Here is a 17,605-nt window from a genome sequence, read left to right as displayed (position 1 = left end):
TCCCCCAAGTAGCTAGGACCACAGAATCGTGCCACCATAATCAGCTCATTTTTGTATTTTTTGTAGAGACAGGTTTCACCATGTTGTCCAGGCTGGGTCTCAAATTCCTGAACACAAGCAATCTGCCTGCCTTGGCCTCCCGAAATGCTGGGATTACAGGCATATGCTACCACACCCGGCTTTTTAACCTTTCTAAGTTTAGTTTGTGATTTTGTTGTGGTCTTTTGACAGAAGTGTGTTTTTGTTTTGTTTTGTTTTAGAACAACTTTATTGAGGTAATTAATGTACCATACAATTCATCTGTATATAGTGTACAGACAAAAATGTTATTTTAAGTGCCTAAATTTAGTATCTCAGTGGTTTGTACTCATCTACATGCATAATTTATGCTAAATGTTAAATAGGTCTATTTTTTAAAAAATTAATTTTATTTTGTTATTTTATTTTATTTTATTTGAGACAGGGTCTCACTTTATTGCCTTGCTGGAGTGCAGTGTCACAATCACGGCTCACTGCAGCCTTGACTTCCTAGGCTCAGGCAATCCTCTCACCTCAGCCCCCCAAGTAGCTGGGTCTACAGGTACTATCAGGCCCAGCTAATTTTTAAATTTTTTGTAGAGATGGGGTCTCAACTCACCTTGGTGCCCAGGCTGGTCTTGAATTGCTGGCCTCAAGCCATCCTCCTGCCTCAGTCTCCCAAAGTGCTGGGATTACAGGCATGAGCCACGGTACTGGCCTCTTTTTTTTTTTAATAGATTATTATTTTGTCCTTTCTTTCTTTATACCATACTTTCTCATATGATAGTTTCTAGTACTGTTCAACTGCGATCAAAGTATGCTTTGTTTTATAGCTTATTCTTCTCTTTGGAGGAATACCTTATCTCTGGAGACTTTCTGGACGGTTCTGTGGTTATGCTGGCTTTGGACCAGAATATGAGGTATGTGATTATTAGCATATATTTGTCATGGTATTTCTTTTGGCTTGGCAGGCTTTCTACTAAAGTTAATTTTTTGGCTTCTGCCAATGTTAGATTTGCCTCTCTGTCTGCATAGTCCTTGGTTACCCATGCTGTATTGGCATAACATTAGTTATGATAACAAATCCCAGAATATCACAGGCTTATTTGCAATGGTTTATTTCTCAATCACATAATAGTCCAGTGTGAGTATTTTTAGTTATCAGGTGACTTTCTTCCATGTGGTAAGCCAAGAATCCAGGCTCTTTATCTTAGGGATTTGTCTATATGATTTAAGGTACCTTTCATATAGTGCCTGTTTAGTAGAAAAGGATTTGTTTTGTTTCTCGTTTACTTCTCTCAAAAGTAAACTTTTTTGAAGGCAGGGATGATGTTTCAGAGCTTGTATTATCCATAGAATCAAGCATATTGCTTGGGATGTAGTAAGTGCTCAGCAAATACTTGTTGATTTGTTTGCTAGTAGTTTATAAAAACTGGATTTTTGTTTTTTCTTTTGCTTAGATCACTCAGTCTCTGGTGTTTCTGCTGTTGGCTACACTTTTCAGTGCATTGACTGGTTTGCCATGGAGTCTTTATAATACTTTTGTGATAGAAGAAAAACATGGTTTCAATCAACAGGTATAGTAAAGAATAACAAATGTTCTCTTTTAAATGTGAAAAACTTCTGTGCTTTTATCCTCTACTGTTTATAATTTAAACATAATTTACTATTTCAGAGTATGAATTGAGAAAAAACGGAACTGCAGATATGGTAAAGATCATAGCTGAAAGTCTTGGGAGCCACGGTGGCTCAGGCCAATTGCCCTGGCACTCAGGGAGGCGAGGCTACACGTTCAAGGCCAACCTGGTCAACGTTGATTAAAAAAAATAAAAAGAAAAAAAACTTAGGCCGGGTGCAGTGGCTCATGCCTGTAATCCCAGCACTTTGGGAGGCCGAGGCGGGCAGATCACAAGGTCAGGAGATTGAGGCCATCCTGGCTAACCCCGTGAAACCCCGTCTCTACTGAAAATACAAAAAATTATCTGGGCATGGTGGCAGGCGCCTGTAGTCCCAGCTACTCAGGAGGCTGAGGCAGGAGAATGGCGTGAACCCAGGAGGTAGAGCTTGCAGTGAGCTGAGATCTCACCACTGTACTTCAGCCTGGGTGACAGAGCAAGACTCCATCTCAAAAAAAAAAAAGAAAGCCTCGACTGGGTAGAGTGGCTCACACCTGTAATCCCAACACTTTGGGGAGGCTAAGGCGGGAGGATCACTTGAGCTCAGGAGTTCAGGACCAGCTTGGGCAGTATAGTGAGACTTCATCTCTACAAAAAAATTCTAAAAGTTAGCCAGTTGTGGTGGCGTGCACCTGTAGTCCCAGCTACTTGGGAGGCTAAAGCAGAAGGATTACTTGAGCCCAGGAGGTTGAGGCTACGGTGAGCCATCATTGTGCCACTGTACTCCAACCTGGGCAACAGAGCCAGACCCTGTCTCTTAAAAAAAAAAAGAAATTTATGTTATAAACTCTTTTAGCACTAATGTCTGTTGTTTTTCAGCTACTGATAATCATTTGTTTGTTTGTGACAGGGTTTCGTTCTGTTGCCTAGGCTGGAGTGCAGTGGCAGGATCATGGCTCACTATAGCCACGACTTTCCAGACTCAAGCAATTCTCCCACCGCAGCCTCCCTAGTATCTGGGACTATAGATGAATTACACTACACTGGGTTAATTTTTTTTTTTTTTTTTAATTTTTAGTGACAGGGTCTCACTATGTTGCCCAGGCTGGTCTGAAACTACTGGACTCAAGCAATGCTCCCATCTAGGCCTCCCAAAGTGGTGGAATTATAGTCATGAGCCACTGCACTCGTCCTCAGTTAATAACGTTTAAATGAATTTTCACCTGTAAGATGCAGGACATTTACTCATTGTCTTAAGCTGTGTAATGTCATATAATATAGTTTCACTGCATGTTAATTTAAAAAATTGCTTTAATAATGTATCCTTTGTAGTTATTTATCAGTTATTTAAAAAGCAAAACCAGTTTCTCAGTTTCTTGTGGTAATGTTTTCTTTTTGCAGACTTTGGGGTTCTTCATGAAAGATGCAATCAAGAAATTTGTTGTGACTCAGTGTATTTTGTTGCCTGTGTCTTCACTTCTACTTTACATTATTAAAATTGGGGGTGACTATTTTTTTATTTATGCCTGGCTATTTACATTAGTTGTGTCTCTGGTGAGTAAAATCTTTATTTCATTTTCTTTACAAAAGTTCCTTGGTGAGATTACTGTAATCTTCATTGGCATGTAAACAGTTCTTAAGAAGCAGCTGAAATATAAATAGGTGCTTATATACATTTCCCCTTTGGTTTCTGCTTTTGATTATAGAAACAGGAGTGTTGACTGACCATAAATTTCCTTCTCCTTATGCTAACTCTTACAGGTCATAGAAACTAGTTGTTAGTCACTTTTAATGATTCCGTTGTCAGGCAGTTTTGGGTTGTGCATTTGTGAGTTGCCACCAGAATGACTATGATAATTTAATGACTCCTGACTGACCTCCACTGCCAAAAATCACGGTTATTTTGAAGAGAAATGAGATTTAAGAGGGACAAGAGAAAGAAAACATATATTTAACTGGCTTTCTTCTGCTTCCCTTCCCCTGCCTTTCCCTTCCCCGTTAGACACTCTCTGCCTTCTTTGCCCCATCTACTTCCCCTTCCCCTTCTATCTTTTACGCATTCTTCTTCCTTTCCTTCTCCTTTGTCTTCCCTTGTCTCCCCAACTGCCACCTATTCCTGCCTCTCTTCTCCTTTCCTTTTCCCTCTCACTCTTCCCCCTTCCCTCCCTCACATCTCCTATTCCTCTTCTCTTTCCATACTCTCAAGTGCTTCACAACACAAACACTGCAACACAGTCAGAATGGTCTGTTCAGGGCCAGGCACAGTGTCTTATGCCTGTAACCCCAGTACTTTGGGAAGCCAAGGTGCGAGGATTACTTAAGCCCAAGAGTTTAAGATCAGCGTAGGTAACACAGACTGTGTCTCTACAAATAATAACTTTTTAAAAACCCAAATGAAAAAGACCAGAATGGTCTGTTCAGTACACCCAGAAATTATCATCCATCAGCTCTTCAACTCTACTGATGATGAGGTTTATGTTATGTTATGTTATGTTATGTTATGTTATGTTATGTTATGTTATATTTTAGTTAGAGACAGGGCCTCCCTATGTTGCCCAGGCTGGAGTACAGTGGCTATTTCACAGGCATGATCATAGTGCACTACAGCCTTGAACTCCTGGGCTCAAGCAATCCTCCTGCCTCAGCCTCCCGAGTAGCTGGGACTACAGGTGTGTTATACCACGCCCCAGCTGAGGTTTATTTTAGTCTGAATTACGTAATGCTCATTGTTTCATTTTCCACTGATGGGATCAAGATCAGAAAATGGGCGGTAGTTGGATTTACAGGTATCTATTGTATGGCAAATTAAAGTAAGAGGAAAAAGAGCAGAGAAAATGCTCTAAAAATGCTTAAGGAAGTGCTTTTTCAACCACAATGTACAATTATGAACTACAGGTAGTTAATTTTAGCTGATAAGCCAACCAAGTAACAGCATACAATCAAGTTCTACGAATTCTTTTTTAGGAAAGACTTCAGGTCTATTGTGATTACGCTAAAAGGCAGAACTGCGTGTTATGATTGGCTCATGAAGCATCGGAAATCCCCAAGATAGTTTTGAAAGGACTATACTTATTACCACCTAGAGATCTTAATCACTGTTAGTAGCATTATCCTCTAAAATAAAAATACATGGGTTTACTCGGTTACCAGACTACTCATTTCAATTTAATTCATCAGACAGATATTATGCTCTTACTATCTGGTAGTATTTGGGCCTGGGAATACCAGAGCAAGTAAGTTCCTTGTTCTCAAGTTTGAGGTCAACATAATTGTTTTAATATAATTTAATCTGTATAATAAAGAATGGTTTTTCTTTGAGAACATGTTTATATGTTGTTCTGACATTTGCTTTTCAGGTTCTTGTCACAATCTATGCTGATTATATTGCCCCTTTATTTGACAAATTCACACCTCTACCTGAGGGAAAGCTTAAAGAAGAAATTGAAGTGATGGCGAAGAGTATTGACTTTCCTTTGACGAAGGTGTATGTTGTGGAAGGTAAGGCTACCTGGGGATAAGAAGGTTTTATTCAAGTGGTTTGTTTTATTTGATGATTTATTCTTAAAATTTTAATAAAAGAATAAATCAGTTTTTGGTTTTTTCTTTTTAAACTTTGTTATTTAAAGGCTAGGAGTTTACCTTTTGGCTTTTTAAGATTTACAGAAATCGATAACATAGGCCAGGGGTAGAAACTGGTGGCTTGATGCCAAATCCTGCTCTTGTCTGCAGCTATGTTTGTTTGGTTTTACAGTATTGTTTTGAGTTTTTGGCCAAGGTTTTTTCACTCTCTGTTATGTTATATGTTAGACTGATTTATTCACTTCTGTTATCTGCCTGGTTCTTTCAGGTAATTAAGTTGAACTCTTGAATAGTCAGATTCTGTTTAGTATTAGTTTGGAGGCTCTTAAACAAAGCCAGTGTTATTGACCTTGTCTTCTCCAACAAAATATCCAGTGTTCTGGAGGACTCACCTGAAGATTGATTACCAAAGACTACAGTACCATCGAGTACTGCAGATTCGTTATACTCTGCTTTTTTGATGATTGCTTTTGAGATTTAAGTGGTCTCTTGACTGCTACTCAAATCTTGACTTTCCATTAACACCCAGTCAACTACCAAAGTCTCAAAGAAGCCTACGGAGATGTAGAGAGAAACTGTTGTAAGGTTCTATGACTTTCAGAATTTATAAGGTCCGTATAATGAATGTAATAGTTCTGCCCCTGCCACTTGCCAGTTATGGGATCTTGGACAAGTAACTTCACCCTTCTGGGTTTCAGTTGTGTTTCCTCTAAGCTATGGTTTCACAAATGTTTTTTGTAAAGGGCTAGATAGTAAATATTTTAGGCTTTGTGGGCCACTTGTTCTCTGTTGCAACTATTCAATGCTACTATTATAGTGCAAAAGCAGTCGTAGACAATACTAAACAAATGAACATGGCTGTGTTCCAGTAAAACTTTATGAAAATAAATAGCAGACGGGATTTGGCCTATGAGTTGCAGTTTGCTGATCCCTGCTCTAAAATAAAATATTACCAGTGAGAAGCAGCTATGTTAGATGAAGGACTAGAAACTGAGAAGCAATCACAGGGTTAGAGGAAAATAGAGATGGTCACAACTGAAAAGAATAAATCAACAGCAACTGGAAGAACTTAGAAATTTCAGACATTTAGTGGCTCCTGAGGATATATAGCCCAACTAAAGCCACAATTGGAGTAGCTTAAAAGTCTGTGGAGAAATGGTAGAAGAGTAAGCCAGTTCATACTTACTTCTTTTTTTTTTTTTTTTTTTTTTTTTTTTTGGAGACGGAGTCTTGCTCTGTTGCCCGGGCTGGAGTGCAGTGGCCGGATCTCAGCTCACTGCAAGCTCTGCCTCCCGGGTTTACGCCATTCTCCTGCCTCAGCCTCCCGAGTAGCTGGGACTACAGGCGCCCGCCACTTCGCCCGGCTAGTTTTTTTTTGTGTTTTTAGTAGAGACGGGGTTTCACGTGTTAGCCAGGATGGTCTCGATCTCCTGACCTCATGATCCGCCCATCTCGGCCTCCCAAAGTGCTGGGATTACAGGCTTGAGCCACCGCGCCCGGCCCATACTTACTTCTTTAGCCTCTGAAATAACTACTATTTTTCTGTTTTTTTTTTTTAAGGTAATATTAAACTAAAAATTTAATCACTAATCAGTACAACAGAATAGTCTCTAAGCGGCTTTTACTAAAGGAGCAACCTAAGTTGCTGATCCTTTAAGTTATAATCAGATAATGTGAAATAATAGCTAATGCTATTGACAGTGGAGGTAGTCAATAGAATATGTGAAATATATCAGTGCTATTTTCTTTTTATCTTTTTTCCCCCCCTACAACATCCAGAGTATGAGAGCTATTTTCATTTTAGATAAAATAGTCAGGGAAGGCTTTATGGAGGGTTATGACCTGAGCTGGGTGTTAATGGGAAGTCAAGATTTGAGTAGGTTGGGGGCAGCATTTCAGACGTCAGGCTTCAGGGTCAAAAGGCTTGGGTTCGAATCGTAGTTCTATCACAGATTACCAGTGCTAGGTTAAGTGGCTCCAGCCTGTAATCCCATCTACTGGGGAGGCTGAGGTGGGAGGTCAGAAGTTCGAGACAAACTACTTGTGTGACTTTGGACAACTTAGCTTTGCTAAACAGCAATTTACTCATCTATAATGTATGTTTTTATTGTTAACAATAGTAACAATTCTCAAAAATATTTCGAATGAATGAATGTTGTTGCCGACAATAACAATACATATTTACATATTTGTAAATTGGTAGGGAGATTGTAGTGAAAAGCCAGGAATCTTGCTCTCAAAATATTATCAGATAGCAAGTGCTGTGGAGAGAATTAAACTAGTTTGGTCTGATAAGTTGATACTGTAGATTGGGTCATCAGATTAAGCTGAGACCTAAACGGAGGAGCTACCCACTTGACGTCAATGGGAAGATGTTCAGGGACCATAAAGAAGTCCAGTGTGGCTGCACCATAGCAGGAGAGTGTTAGGAGATGAAATCTGAGACATAGGCAAGAATCAGACTACATAGGCCTTTGTAAGTCAGGGTAAGGAGTTTGGATTTTAAGTTCAGTGGGAAGAGCCATTGGAGGCTTAGACAGGAAAGTGACATAGTCTGCTTTGTATTTTTAAAATATCCTGGGCTACTGTATGGAGAATATATGTAGAGAGAGTCAAGAGTCTAGGTAGGACATAATGGTAGCTTAGACTAGGATAATAGTAACTAATGGAGAGAAGTGGATATATTTGGGACAAGTTTTAGGGGTAGAGTTGATTGAATTTTCTAATTGATTGCATTGGGAGAATAAAGGAAAGAGTGACATCAAAGATAATGGCCTAGGACTTTTGACCTGAGCAGTTGGATATATGGTAGTTTACTGAGATGGAAAAAACTGGGAGACTAGTAGGTTTCTGGGGAATTAAAACTTCTAATAGTTATATTACATATTGAGAAACCTATTAAACATTTATTAGAGTTCTGTAAGCAATAGAAACCAACTGTGACTGATTTAAGCAGAAAAACTGCTTATTGAAGCAGTATTTGGGCCAGGTGCGGTGGCTCATGCTTGTAATCCCAGCACCTGGGGAGGCTGAGGCGGGCGGATCACTTGAGGTCAGAAGTTCGAGACAAGCCTGGCCAACATGGTGAAACCCTGTCTCTACTAAAAAAAAAGTTAGCTGGGCGTGGTGGCGGGCGCCTGTAGTCCCAGCTACTTGGGAGGCTGAGGCAGGAGAATTGCTTGAACCCGGGAGGCAGAGGTTGCAGTGAGTCAAGATCGTGCCACTGCACTCCAGCCTGGGCGACAGAGCAAGACTCTGTCTCTTAAAAAAAGAACAGTATTTGGCCAGGTGTGGTGGCTCACACCTGTAATTCCAGAACTTTGAGAAGCTGAAGCAGGTGGATTACCTGAGGTCAAGAGTTCGAGACCAGCCTAGCCAACGTGGTGAAACCCTGTCTCTACTAAAATACAAAAATTAGCCGGGCATGGTGGTGCACACCTGTAGTTCCAGCTACTTAGGAGGCTGAGGCAGGAGGATCGCTTGAATCTGGGAGATGGAGGTTGCAGTGAGCTGAGATCACGCCACTGCACTCCAGCCTGGGCAAAAGAGTGAGACCCTGTCTCAAAAATAAAAAACCAAAAAAAAAAAAAAAACCCAGAAACAATATTTGATATCTCACAAAGTCTGCAGGAAAATTAGGTTTACGAAGTTCAGAAAATGGGCTGTTACATGAAGTTCAGAAAATGGGCTGTTACATAAGAAGGCTAGGAACGTATGATCATATTGTGGAGCCTATCTGGTGAGGACACTGCTGTGGCTACTTCAGAACACTGGATTCAGCCACTAGCACCTGCAGAATTAATTCCTCACTGCTTTGCTTTTTTTGTGTAATTAGCTAACTATTCAGTCCCTAAGGGGTGCATCTGATTGACTAAGCCAGGGCATGGGGCTAGCTGCTCGGAGTGCTGGAGAAACAAATATCTGGTCTTTTAGATTTCTCAAATGAGAAGCAGCCTCTCACGTGGTGTGACACTCCCTAAACTCTGAAAGGAGATTCTAATTTTGGACAGGAAAAAAGACTACACACAAGAATACAAACAACAAATACGTCTATAGACATCACTGTGGAGATGTCAAATAGGTAGCTGTATGTATGAGTCTGGAGTTTTAGGGAGAGGTCAGCACTAAAAATACAGATTTGGAAGTATCTGGCACATAGATGGTGTTTAATGCCATCAATGAGGGCACTTACGAGAAGGGGACCAGGGTCAGAGTCAGCAGAGAAACAGCCAGGAAGGAGGATAAGGAGAGGCCCTTGAGGTGGGAAGAAGACCAGAAGAAACTGGTGTCTCAAAAGCTGGGAGAAGATTGTGTTTTAAGGAGAAAGTGGTCAACTATGTTAAATGCTGCTAAGAGGTTGATTAAGAGGAAGCATTTTAAAGAAAAAATGGCAATGCCTTACATTTTTGTAGAATGTTTTGATTTTTGGAGTTCTCAAATACATTACTTCATACCTCAAGTGATATCATTAATCCATTCAGTAAATAAGCATCATTGAATATACAGTCATGCATCGCTTAATGATGGCAATATGTTCTGAGAAATGCATCATTAGGCTTTTCATTGTCATGCAAACACCATAGAGTATACTCATGCAAACCTGGATGGTATTACCTACTGCACACCTAGGTTGTATACTATAGCCTCTTGCTTCTAGACTACAAACCTATCTAGCATGTTACTGTACTGAATACTGTAGGCAATTTTAGCATCATGATTAGCATTTGTGTATCTAAACATAGAAAAGATAGTGTGCTCTGCTACAACATTACAGTGGCTATGAGGTCACTAGGTGATAGGAATTTTTCAGCTTCATTATAATTTTGTGGGACCACTGTCCTATATGTAGTCTGTGGACCAAAATGTTATTATGTGGTATGTGACTGTATACTACATGCCAGGCACAGCGATATAAAAAGCTTATGTTACAGTAGAGGGATTCTTTTTTGTTTTTGAGATGGAGTTTTGCCCTGTCGCCCAGGCTGGAGTGCAGTGGTGCGATCTTGGCTCACTGCAAGCTCTGCCTCCCGGGTTCAGGCCATTCTCCTGCCTCAGCCTCCCAAGTAACTGGGACTACAGGCGCCCGCCACCACGCCCGGCTAATTTTTTGTATTTTTAGTAGAGACGGGGTTTCACTGTGTCAGCCAGGATGGTCTCGATCTCCTGACCTCGTGATCTACCCGCGTCGGCCTCCCAAAGTGCTGGGATTACAGGCGTGAGCCACTGCACCTGGCCAGTACAGGGATACTTAAACTTTAGTAAGTATAAAAGTCCCTCGAGAGTTTGTTAAAAGACAGATTCCTTGAAGGGGTGGCCTGCCCCTCCACACCTGTGGGCGTTTCTCGTTAGGTGGAACGAGAGACTTGAGAAAAGAAATGAGACACAGAGACAAAGTATAGAGAAAGAAAAAAGTGGGCCCAGGGGACCGCCGCTCAGCATACAGAGGACCCACGCCAGCACCGGTCTCTGAGTTCCCTCAGTATTTATTGATTTTACCATCTTAGAAAAAGGGAAGTGGCAGGATAACAGGATCATCGTAGGGAGAAGGTCAGCAGTAAGACATATGAATAAAGATCTCTGTGACATGAATAAGTTTAAGGAAAAGTGCTGTGTCTTGATATGCATATGTAAACATCTCCATAAACCTTTTTAGTGCATAAAGAGCAGCATTGCCGCTAGCACGGCCCACATTCAGCCCTAAGGCGGTTTTCTCCTTTCTTAGTAAACAGAACATACAGTCTTGGTTTTACACCAAGATATTCCATTGCCCAGGAACGGGCAGGAGACGGATGCTTTTCTCTATCTCAACTGCCAGGAGGCCTTCTTTCCTCTTATACTAATCCTCCTCAGCACAGACCCTTTATGGGTGTCAGACTGGGGGACGATCAGATCTTTCCCTTCCCACGAGGCCATATTTCAGACTATCACATGGGGAGAAACCTTGGACAACACCTAGCTTTCCTAGACAGAGGTCCCTGCGACCTTTGGCAGTGTGCGTGTCCCTGGGTACTTGAGATTAAGAGAATGGTGATGACTTTTCACAAGCATACTGCCTTCAGGCACTTGTTTAACAAAGCACAACCTGCACAGCCCAAAATCCTTTAAACCTTGAGTCACCATAGCACATGTCTCTTGCAAGGACAATGTTGGGGGTAGGGTCACAGATTAACAGCATCTTAAATACAGAACAAAATTGAGTCTCTTATATCTACTTCTTTCTGTATAGACACAGTAACAGTCTGATCTCTTTCTTTTCTCCACAATTCCTGGGCTTCATTCCAGAGATTCTGACTTAGTAGGTGTTTCCAGTATCTACTTCTAACAAGTACCCCTAGGTGATTTTGGTGTATTCCTTGGACCACACTTTGAGATACTTGGACTGGTTCGAGATAGTAAGACATTAATTTACTTTTGTTTGTGTGCATACAATCTGCTTACTTTCATAAATAACTTCAGATAGCATTTAAGAAATATTTTTAAATTAATTTAAAAATTTAGGATTAGGGCCAAGCGTGGTAGCTCCGCCTGTAATCCTAGTACTTTGGGAGGCCGAGGTGGACAGATCACCTGAGGTCAGGAGTTCGAGACCAGCCTGGCCAACGTGATGAAACCCCGTCTCTACTAAAAATATAAAAATTAGCTGGGTGTGGTGGCATGTGCATGGAATCCCAGCTACCCAGGAGGCTGAGGCAAGAGAATCGCTGGAACCCGGGAGGCAGAGGCTGCAGTGAGTAGAGATCATGCCACTACCAGCCTGGGTGAGAGAGTGAGACTCCGTTTCAGAAAAAGAAAAAAAAAAAAATTTAAGATCAGAAAAGACAGAAATGAGATAGAAGAATGGGACTTCAAAGGGTAACACAGACAAAATAAACAAACATGTGTGGCTCTTCCTGGCAACCAAACCAAAAAGAAATGTAATAATGCAATAAATAAATAATAGCTTCTATTTGTCAAAGTTTTACTACTAAACATACTGCCAAGTACTTTTCATTAGACATATGAGTAGATAGAAAATTAATGTTTTTTGTAAGAGACTTCAGATTCTCAAGAGAAATAAATATTTATCATTTCTTTTTTGGAAAAAGTATATAAATAATTATAGTAGTATAGAGATAAGACAGCATACTAATTGCTTCACTTAGAATCTCTCATGTAATCCATAATCTAACCTAAGGAGGTAGATAATAGCCTCGCTTCATAAATAGGAAACTAAAGCTTAAAGAAATGAAGAAAGTTTTCTAAATTTACACAACTAATACATGGCAGAGCCAAGATTTGAACCCGGAGTCTATGCTCTTAATCACTATACTCAACTCACTGCACATTGTAGAACATTTGGAAGTCAAAGAAGTATATAAAGAAGAAAATAAAAATCAGCCATAGTTCAGGTACTGTTAAAAATGTAGATATGGGCTGGCTGTGGTGATTCACACCTGTAATCCCAGCACTTTGGGATGCTGAGGCAGGAGAATTGCTTGAGCCCGGGAGTTAGAGACCAGCCTGGGTAACGTAGCAAGACCCTGTCTCTACAAAAAATTAGCCGGGCATGGTGGTATGTATCTGTAGTCCTAGCTACTCAGGAGGCTGAGGCAGGAGGATTGATTGAGCTCAGGAGGTCAAGGCTGCAGTGAGCCATGATTATGCCATTGCATTACAGTCTGGGCGACAGAGAGAGACCCTGTCTCAAAAGCAAAAAAGGTATGTCTTCTTCCAGTCTTTATAAAAATTGCTTTAATTATAGAAGTAGGTATGCTTATTTTAAAAGTCTTGGGGAAAAAAAGGAAACAAAAATCCATAATTCTAGAATTTAGTGATAAACATTTCAGTATTTTGGTATGTTTCCTAATAGGCATGGGCTTATGCTTTTCTATTAATATTTATTAGATCGGTGCAAAAGTAATTGCGGTTTTAGACCATGAATTTTATAACTAGGCTCAAACACATCTTTATTAATCAAAAGAGGAACCATTACAATCAACGCATTTGTGCCAACAAGAAATAAGTTTGTTTATTCCTGTAGGGTAAAACTCTGTGCTTCAGGATTTGGCAAACTTTTGGAAAGCATTTTCTGCATCCAGCTAGTTGTGGAAACGTTTTCTCTTTAAAAAGTTGTCGAGATGCTTGAAGAAGTGATAGTCAGTTGGCAAGAGGTCAGATGAATATGACAGATCAGGCAAAACTTCATAGCCCAATTTGTTCAACTTTTGAAGCATTGGTTTTGCGATGTGCAGTTGGGTGTTGTCTTGGAGAAGAAGTGGGCCCTTTCTGTTGACCAATGCTGGTTGCAGGCATTGCAGTTTTCTGTGCATCTCATCGATTTGCTGTGCATACTTCTCAAATGTAATGGTTTTGCCAGGATTCAGAAAGCTGTAGTGGATCAGACTGGCAGCAGACCACCAAACAGTGACCATGACCGTTTTTTGGTGCAAGTTTGGATTTGGGAAGTGCTTTGGAGCTTCTTCTGGGTCCACCCACTGAGCTGGTCATCGCCCGTTGTTGTATAAAATCCATGTTTCGTCTCACATCACAGTCTGATAGAGAAATGGTTTGTTGTATAAAATAAGAGAAGACGACACTTCAAAACAATGATTTTTTTAATTTTTATTTTTGCTAAGCTGATGAGGCACCCACTTATCAGGCTTTTTCACCTTTCCAGTTTGCTTCAAATGCCAAACGACCGTAGAATGGTCGACATTGAGTTCTTCGGCAACTTCTTGTGTAGTTGTAAGGGGATCAGCTTCGATGATTGCTCTCCATTGGTCGTTGTCATCTTCTGATGGCCTACCACTACGCTCCTCATCTTCAAGGCTCTCGTCTCCTTTGCAGACTTCTTGAACCACCACTGTGCTGTATGTTCGTTAGCAGTTCCTGGGCCAAATGCGTTGTTGATGTTGCGAGTTGTCTCTACTGCTTTATGACCCATTTTGAACTCAAATAAGAAAATTGCTTGAATTTTTTTTTTTTTTTTTGTGAGAGAGTCTCCTGCTGCTGCCCAGGCTGGCGTGCAGTGGCGACATCTCTGCTCACTGCAATCTCTGTCTCCTGGGTTCAAGCAATTTTCATACCTCAGCCCCACATGTAGCTGGGATTACTGGCGTGCGCCACCATGCTCGGCTAATTTTTTGTATTTTTGGTAGAGACAGGGTTTCACCATGTTGGCCAGGCTGGTCACGAACTCCTGACTGTAAGTGATCCGCCTGCCTCAGCCTCCCAAAGTGCTGGGATTACAGGTATGAGCCACTGTACCCGGCTGAATTTGCTTTTTGTCTAATATCATTTCCCTTATCTAAAATAAATATAAAATAAACAGCAAGTAATAAATCATTAGCAAAAAACAAAACGAGAAATGTGCATTAAAATGACATATAACATAGCCATATTTAAGAATGTATTCCAATATCAAACAGCAAATTTCAACAATGCAAAAATCGCAATTAACATTTGCACCCATCTAATACATGTACACTTTTTCTTGACAATAATGGAACCTTATATATATGAAGTTTTGTATCCTTCACAATATATTGGTGAGCTTTTTCATGGTAAAATTCTTTGGAAGTATAATTTTTTTCTGGCTGCTTAAAATTCCATTTCATAGTTTTACTATAATTGAATCATTCCATAACTGTTGGATGTTTAGGCTTTACTTATTTACTTATTGCTATAAAGCTGTGATGAGCACATTTATTGGCAAAAAAACAGACACTCTCCACTTCTGGTGGTGAATTATATTGATATGGTTTTTCTTCTATTAAACGATTTGAAAATGTTAATGCCCTTTCCAGTAATTCAATTTCTAGGAGTCTCTCCAAAGGACCCCAAACTTTTTAATTATATTCCATGCTTTGAACTGTCTTTTCCTTAGGATCTAAACGCTCTTCCCACAGCAATGCTTATTTTTATGGCTTCTTCAAGAACAAGCGAATAGTTTTGTTTGACACTCTACTAGAAGAGTACTCTGTACTAAACAAAGACATCCAGGAGGATTCTGGCATGGAACCCCGCAATGAGGAAGAAGGGAACAGTGAAGAAATAAAAGCTAAAGTTAAAGTGAGTTCTTTTTTCCTAAGAGACTCTACCTTAGTTTTTATACACAGTTCCTGTGACAACTCAAAATAACATCAATTTCTATGCAGTGAGTGTTGAATTCAGGGAGACTATCAAATAAAAAACCATGGCTCCTTTATAGTCTGGTATTTAGGAGAGTTTACCACTATTATTACATGCTAACTACCTTGCAAGCTTTTATAGAATGTAGAGATTAAAACTGGAAGCTCTTGTAAGAAAATTCATATGATTATAAGCTGTCTTTAAAATAGTAACGTGTGTGTGTGTGTGTGTGTGTATAAAATTTCTGATGTGTTTATGATCAAAGAATTCCCACAAGCAAGATAAAGAGAAGATAAACATCTAATTTTTAGATTTATTAAGACAGTAATTATAGGCTTTGGCAATGGAGAGACTTGGATTTGAATCCTGGTTCTGTCATTTAGTAGCTTTGTATCCTTGGATACATTATGTAATTTAGTCTCTTTTATTTGTTTAACACACATTTATGAAATGTATACTCTGTGCTGAGATACTTTGCTTGGCACTAGGTACACAAAAATCAAAAGGAATACCTTCTTCTTTTTTTTTTTTTTTTTTTTTTTTTGAGACGGAGTCTGGCTCTGTCGCCCAGGCTGGAGTGCAGTGGCCGGATCTCAGCTCACTGCAAGCTCCGCCTCCCGGGTTTACGCCATTCTCCTGCCTCAGCCTCCCGAGTAGCTGGGACTACAGGCGCCGCCACCTCGCCCGGCTAGTTTTTTGTATTTTTTAGTAGAGACGGGGTTTCACCGTGTTAGCCAGGATGGTATTGATCTCCTGACCTCGTGATCCGCCCGTCTCGGCCTCCGAAAGTGCTGGGATTACAGGCTTGAGCCACCGCGCTCGGCCAGGAATACCTTCTTCTTAAGCTTACAGTCCAAAGGGGAGATAGTCATGCAATCACAGTACAATACGTTAATTGCTACTGTCAAGCTTTAGACTCTAGATATAGTGGGAGCACAAGAAAAGACGTTTCTCGAATCTGACCTGAGAGTCTGAGAAAGCTGCTTCTGAATCCTTTTCCTGGATAAGACTGACTGATATTGATTAGCAGAATTTAAAATATCAAGACTAAATGGGGGAGAGGGGACAATGATAAGAAACAATACAAACTGTCAGAAACGGTCATCAGTATTTGTATGTGTGATGGAATGTGCCATTGCCTTTGGTGTCATACAGAGATGATTTTAGATCCCTGTTCACTCACCATCTGTGTAACTCTGTGCAAGTAAGTTAAGCTTTCATTTATCTATGTATTTATTTATTTTGAGATGAGGTCTCATTATGTTTCCCAGGCTTGTTGAACTCCTGGCCTCAAGTTACCCACCTGCCTCAGCCTCCCAAAGTGCTGGGATTATAGGCGTGTGCCACTGCACCCGGCCAAGCTTTCTAAATCTTTGATTTCTTAACTGAAAGATGAGGCCAATAGGGTTTCTCAAGCTCCACACTATTTTTGGGGGACAGATAATGTTTTTGTTGTGGGAGGTATCTTGCACATCATGGGATGTTTAGCAGCATCTCTGGTCTCTCGCCACTAGGGGCCATTTCCCCCCCACAACCTCCAAAAATTGTGACAATGTCTCAGAATATTGCCAGATGTCCCCTAAAGGTTCGGGTGGGGTCAGGTCTCCCCTGGTTGAGAAATACAAGGCTAAAGATGGCTACATTTTAGGATTTTGAAGATTAAATGAAATAATATGTGTGAAATACCTTGTACTGTCTATCAAAATGTAGAGAGTACCAGAAAATGATTAGCATCTGAGCATCTATTTTGACCCTAAAAACAGGTTCTAGTAAAGTACCTAGCCTGTTATAAATATGTAGAGGAAATAAAATTCTGTGAAGGGATTAGAAGACATCTTAAGGTCATCTTATAGATAGGAAAACTGAAGTCCAGAAAGAATAACCCAGTGATAGCACTAGAGAATCATGCAAGTTTAGAAAGTTAATCTGCTTATGGTCGGGCACCGTGGCTCATACCTGTAATCCCAGCACTTTGGAAGGCCAAAACAGGTGGACCACTTGATGTCAGGAGTTAGAGACCAGCCTAGCCCACATGGTGAAACCCCATCTCCACTAAAAATACAAAAATTAGCCAGGCATTGCGTGCCTGTAGTCCCAGCTACTCCAGAGGCTGAGGTGGGAGAATCGCTTGAACCCAGGAGGCAGAGGCTGCAGTGAGCTGAGATTGTGCCACTGCACTCCAGCCTGGGTGACAGAGTGAGACCCTGTCTCAAAAAAAAAGAAAGTTAACCTGCTTAAGAGACATCTTAAGCGTTGTCTAAACCTGGTAATGTTAAGTAATG

The 17,605-nt window shown here is 40.5% G+C and overlaps 1 protein-coding gene across 2 annotated transcripts in view; it reads left to right on the top strand.

Annotated features, from left to right (window-relative positions):
• ZMPSTE24 (zinc metallopeptidase STE24) overlaps positions 1-17,605 on the top strand; it is a 46,290-nt gene that overhangs the window by 8,885 nt on the left and 19,800 nt on the right. For both annotated transcript variants that reach the window (XM_007979275.3, XM_007979274.3), the window contains exons 3-7: positions 852-938; positions 1,479-1,595; positions 3,036-3,188; positions 4,991-5,132; positions 15,079-15,263. In XM_007979275.3, the coding sequence (XP_007977466.1) occupies positions 852-938; positions 1,479-1,595; positions 3,036-3,188; positions 4,991-5,132; positions 15,079-15,263 (684 nt within the window). The remainder of the gene's footprint in view (positions 1-851; positions 939-1,478; positions 1,596-3,035; positions 3,189-4,990; positions 5,133-15,078; positions 15,264-17,605) is intronic.

This window comes from Chlorocebus sabaeus, chromosome 20 (genome assembly GCF_047675955.1).
Source record: "Chlorocebus sabaeus isolate Y175 chromosome 20, mChlSab1.0.hap1, whole genome shotgun sequence".
NCBI lineage: Eukaryota > Metazoa > Chordata > Mammalia > Primates > Cercopithecidae > Chlorocebus > Chlorocebus sabaeus.
This window is presented reverse-complemented; position numbering and strand designations above follow the sequence as displayed.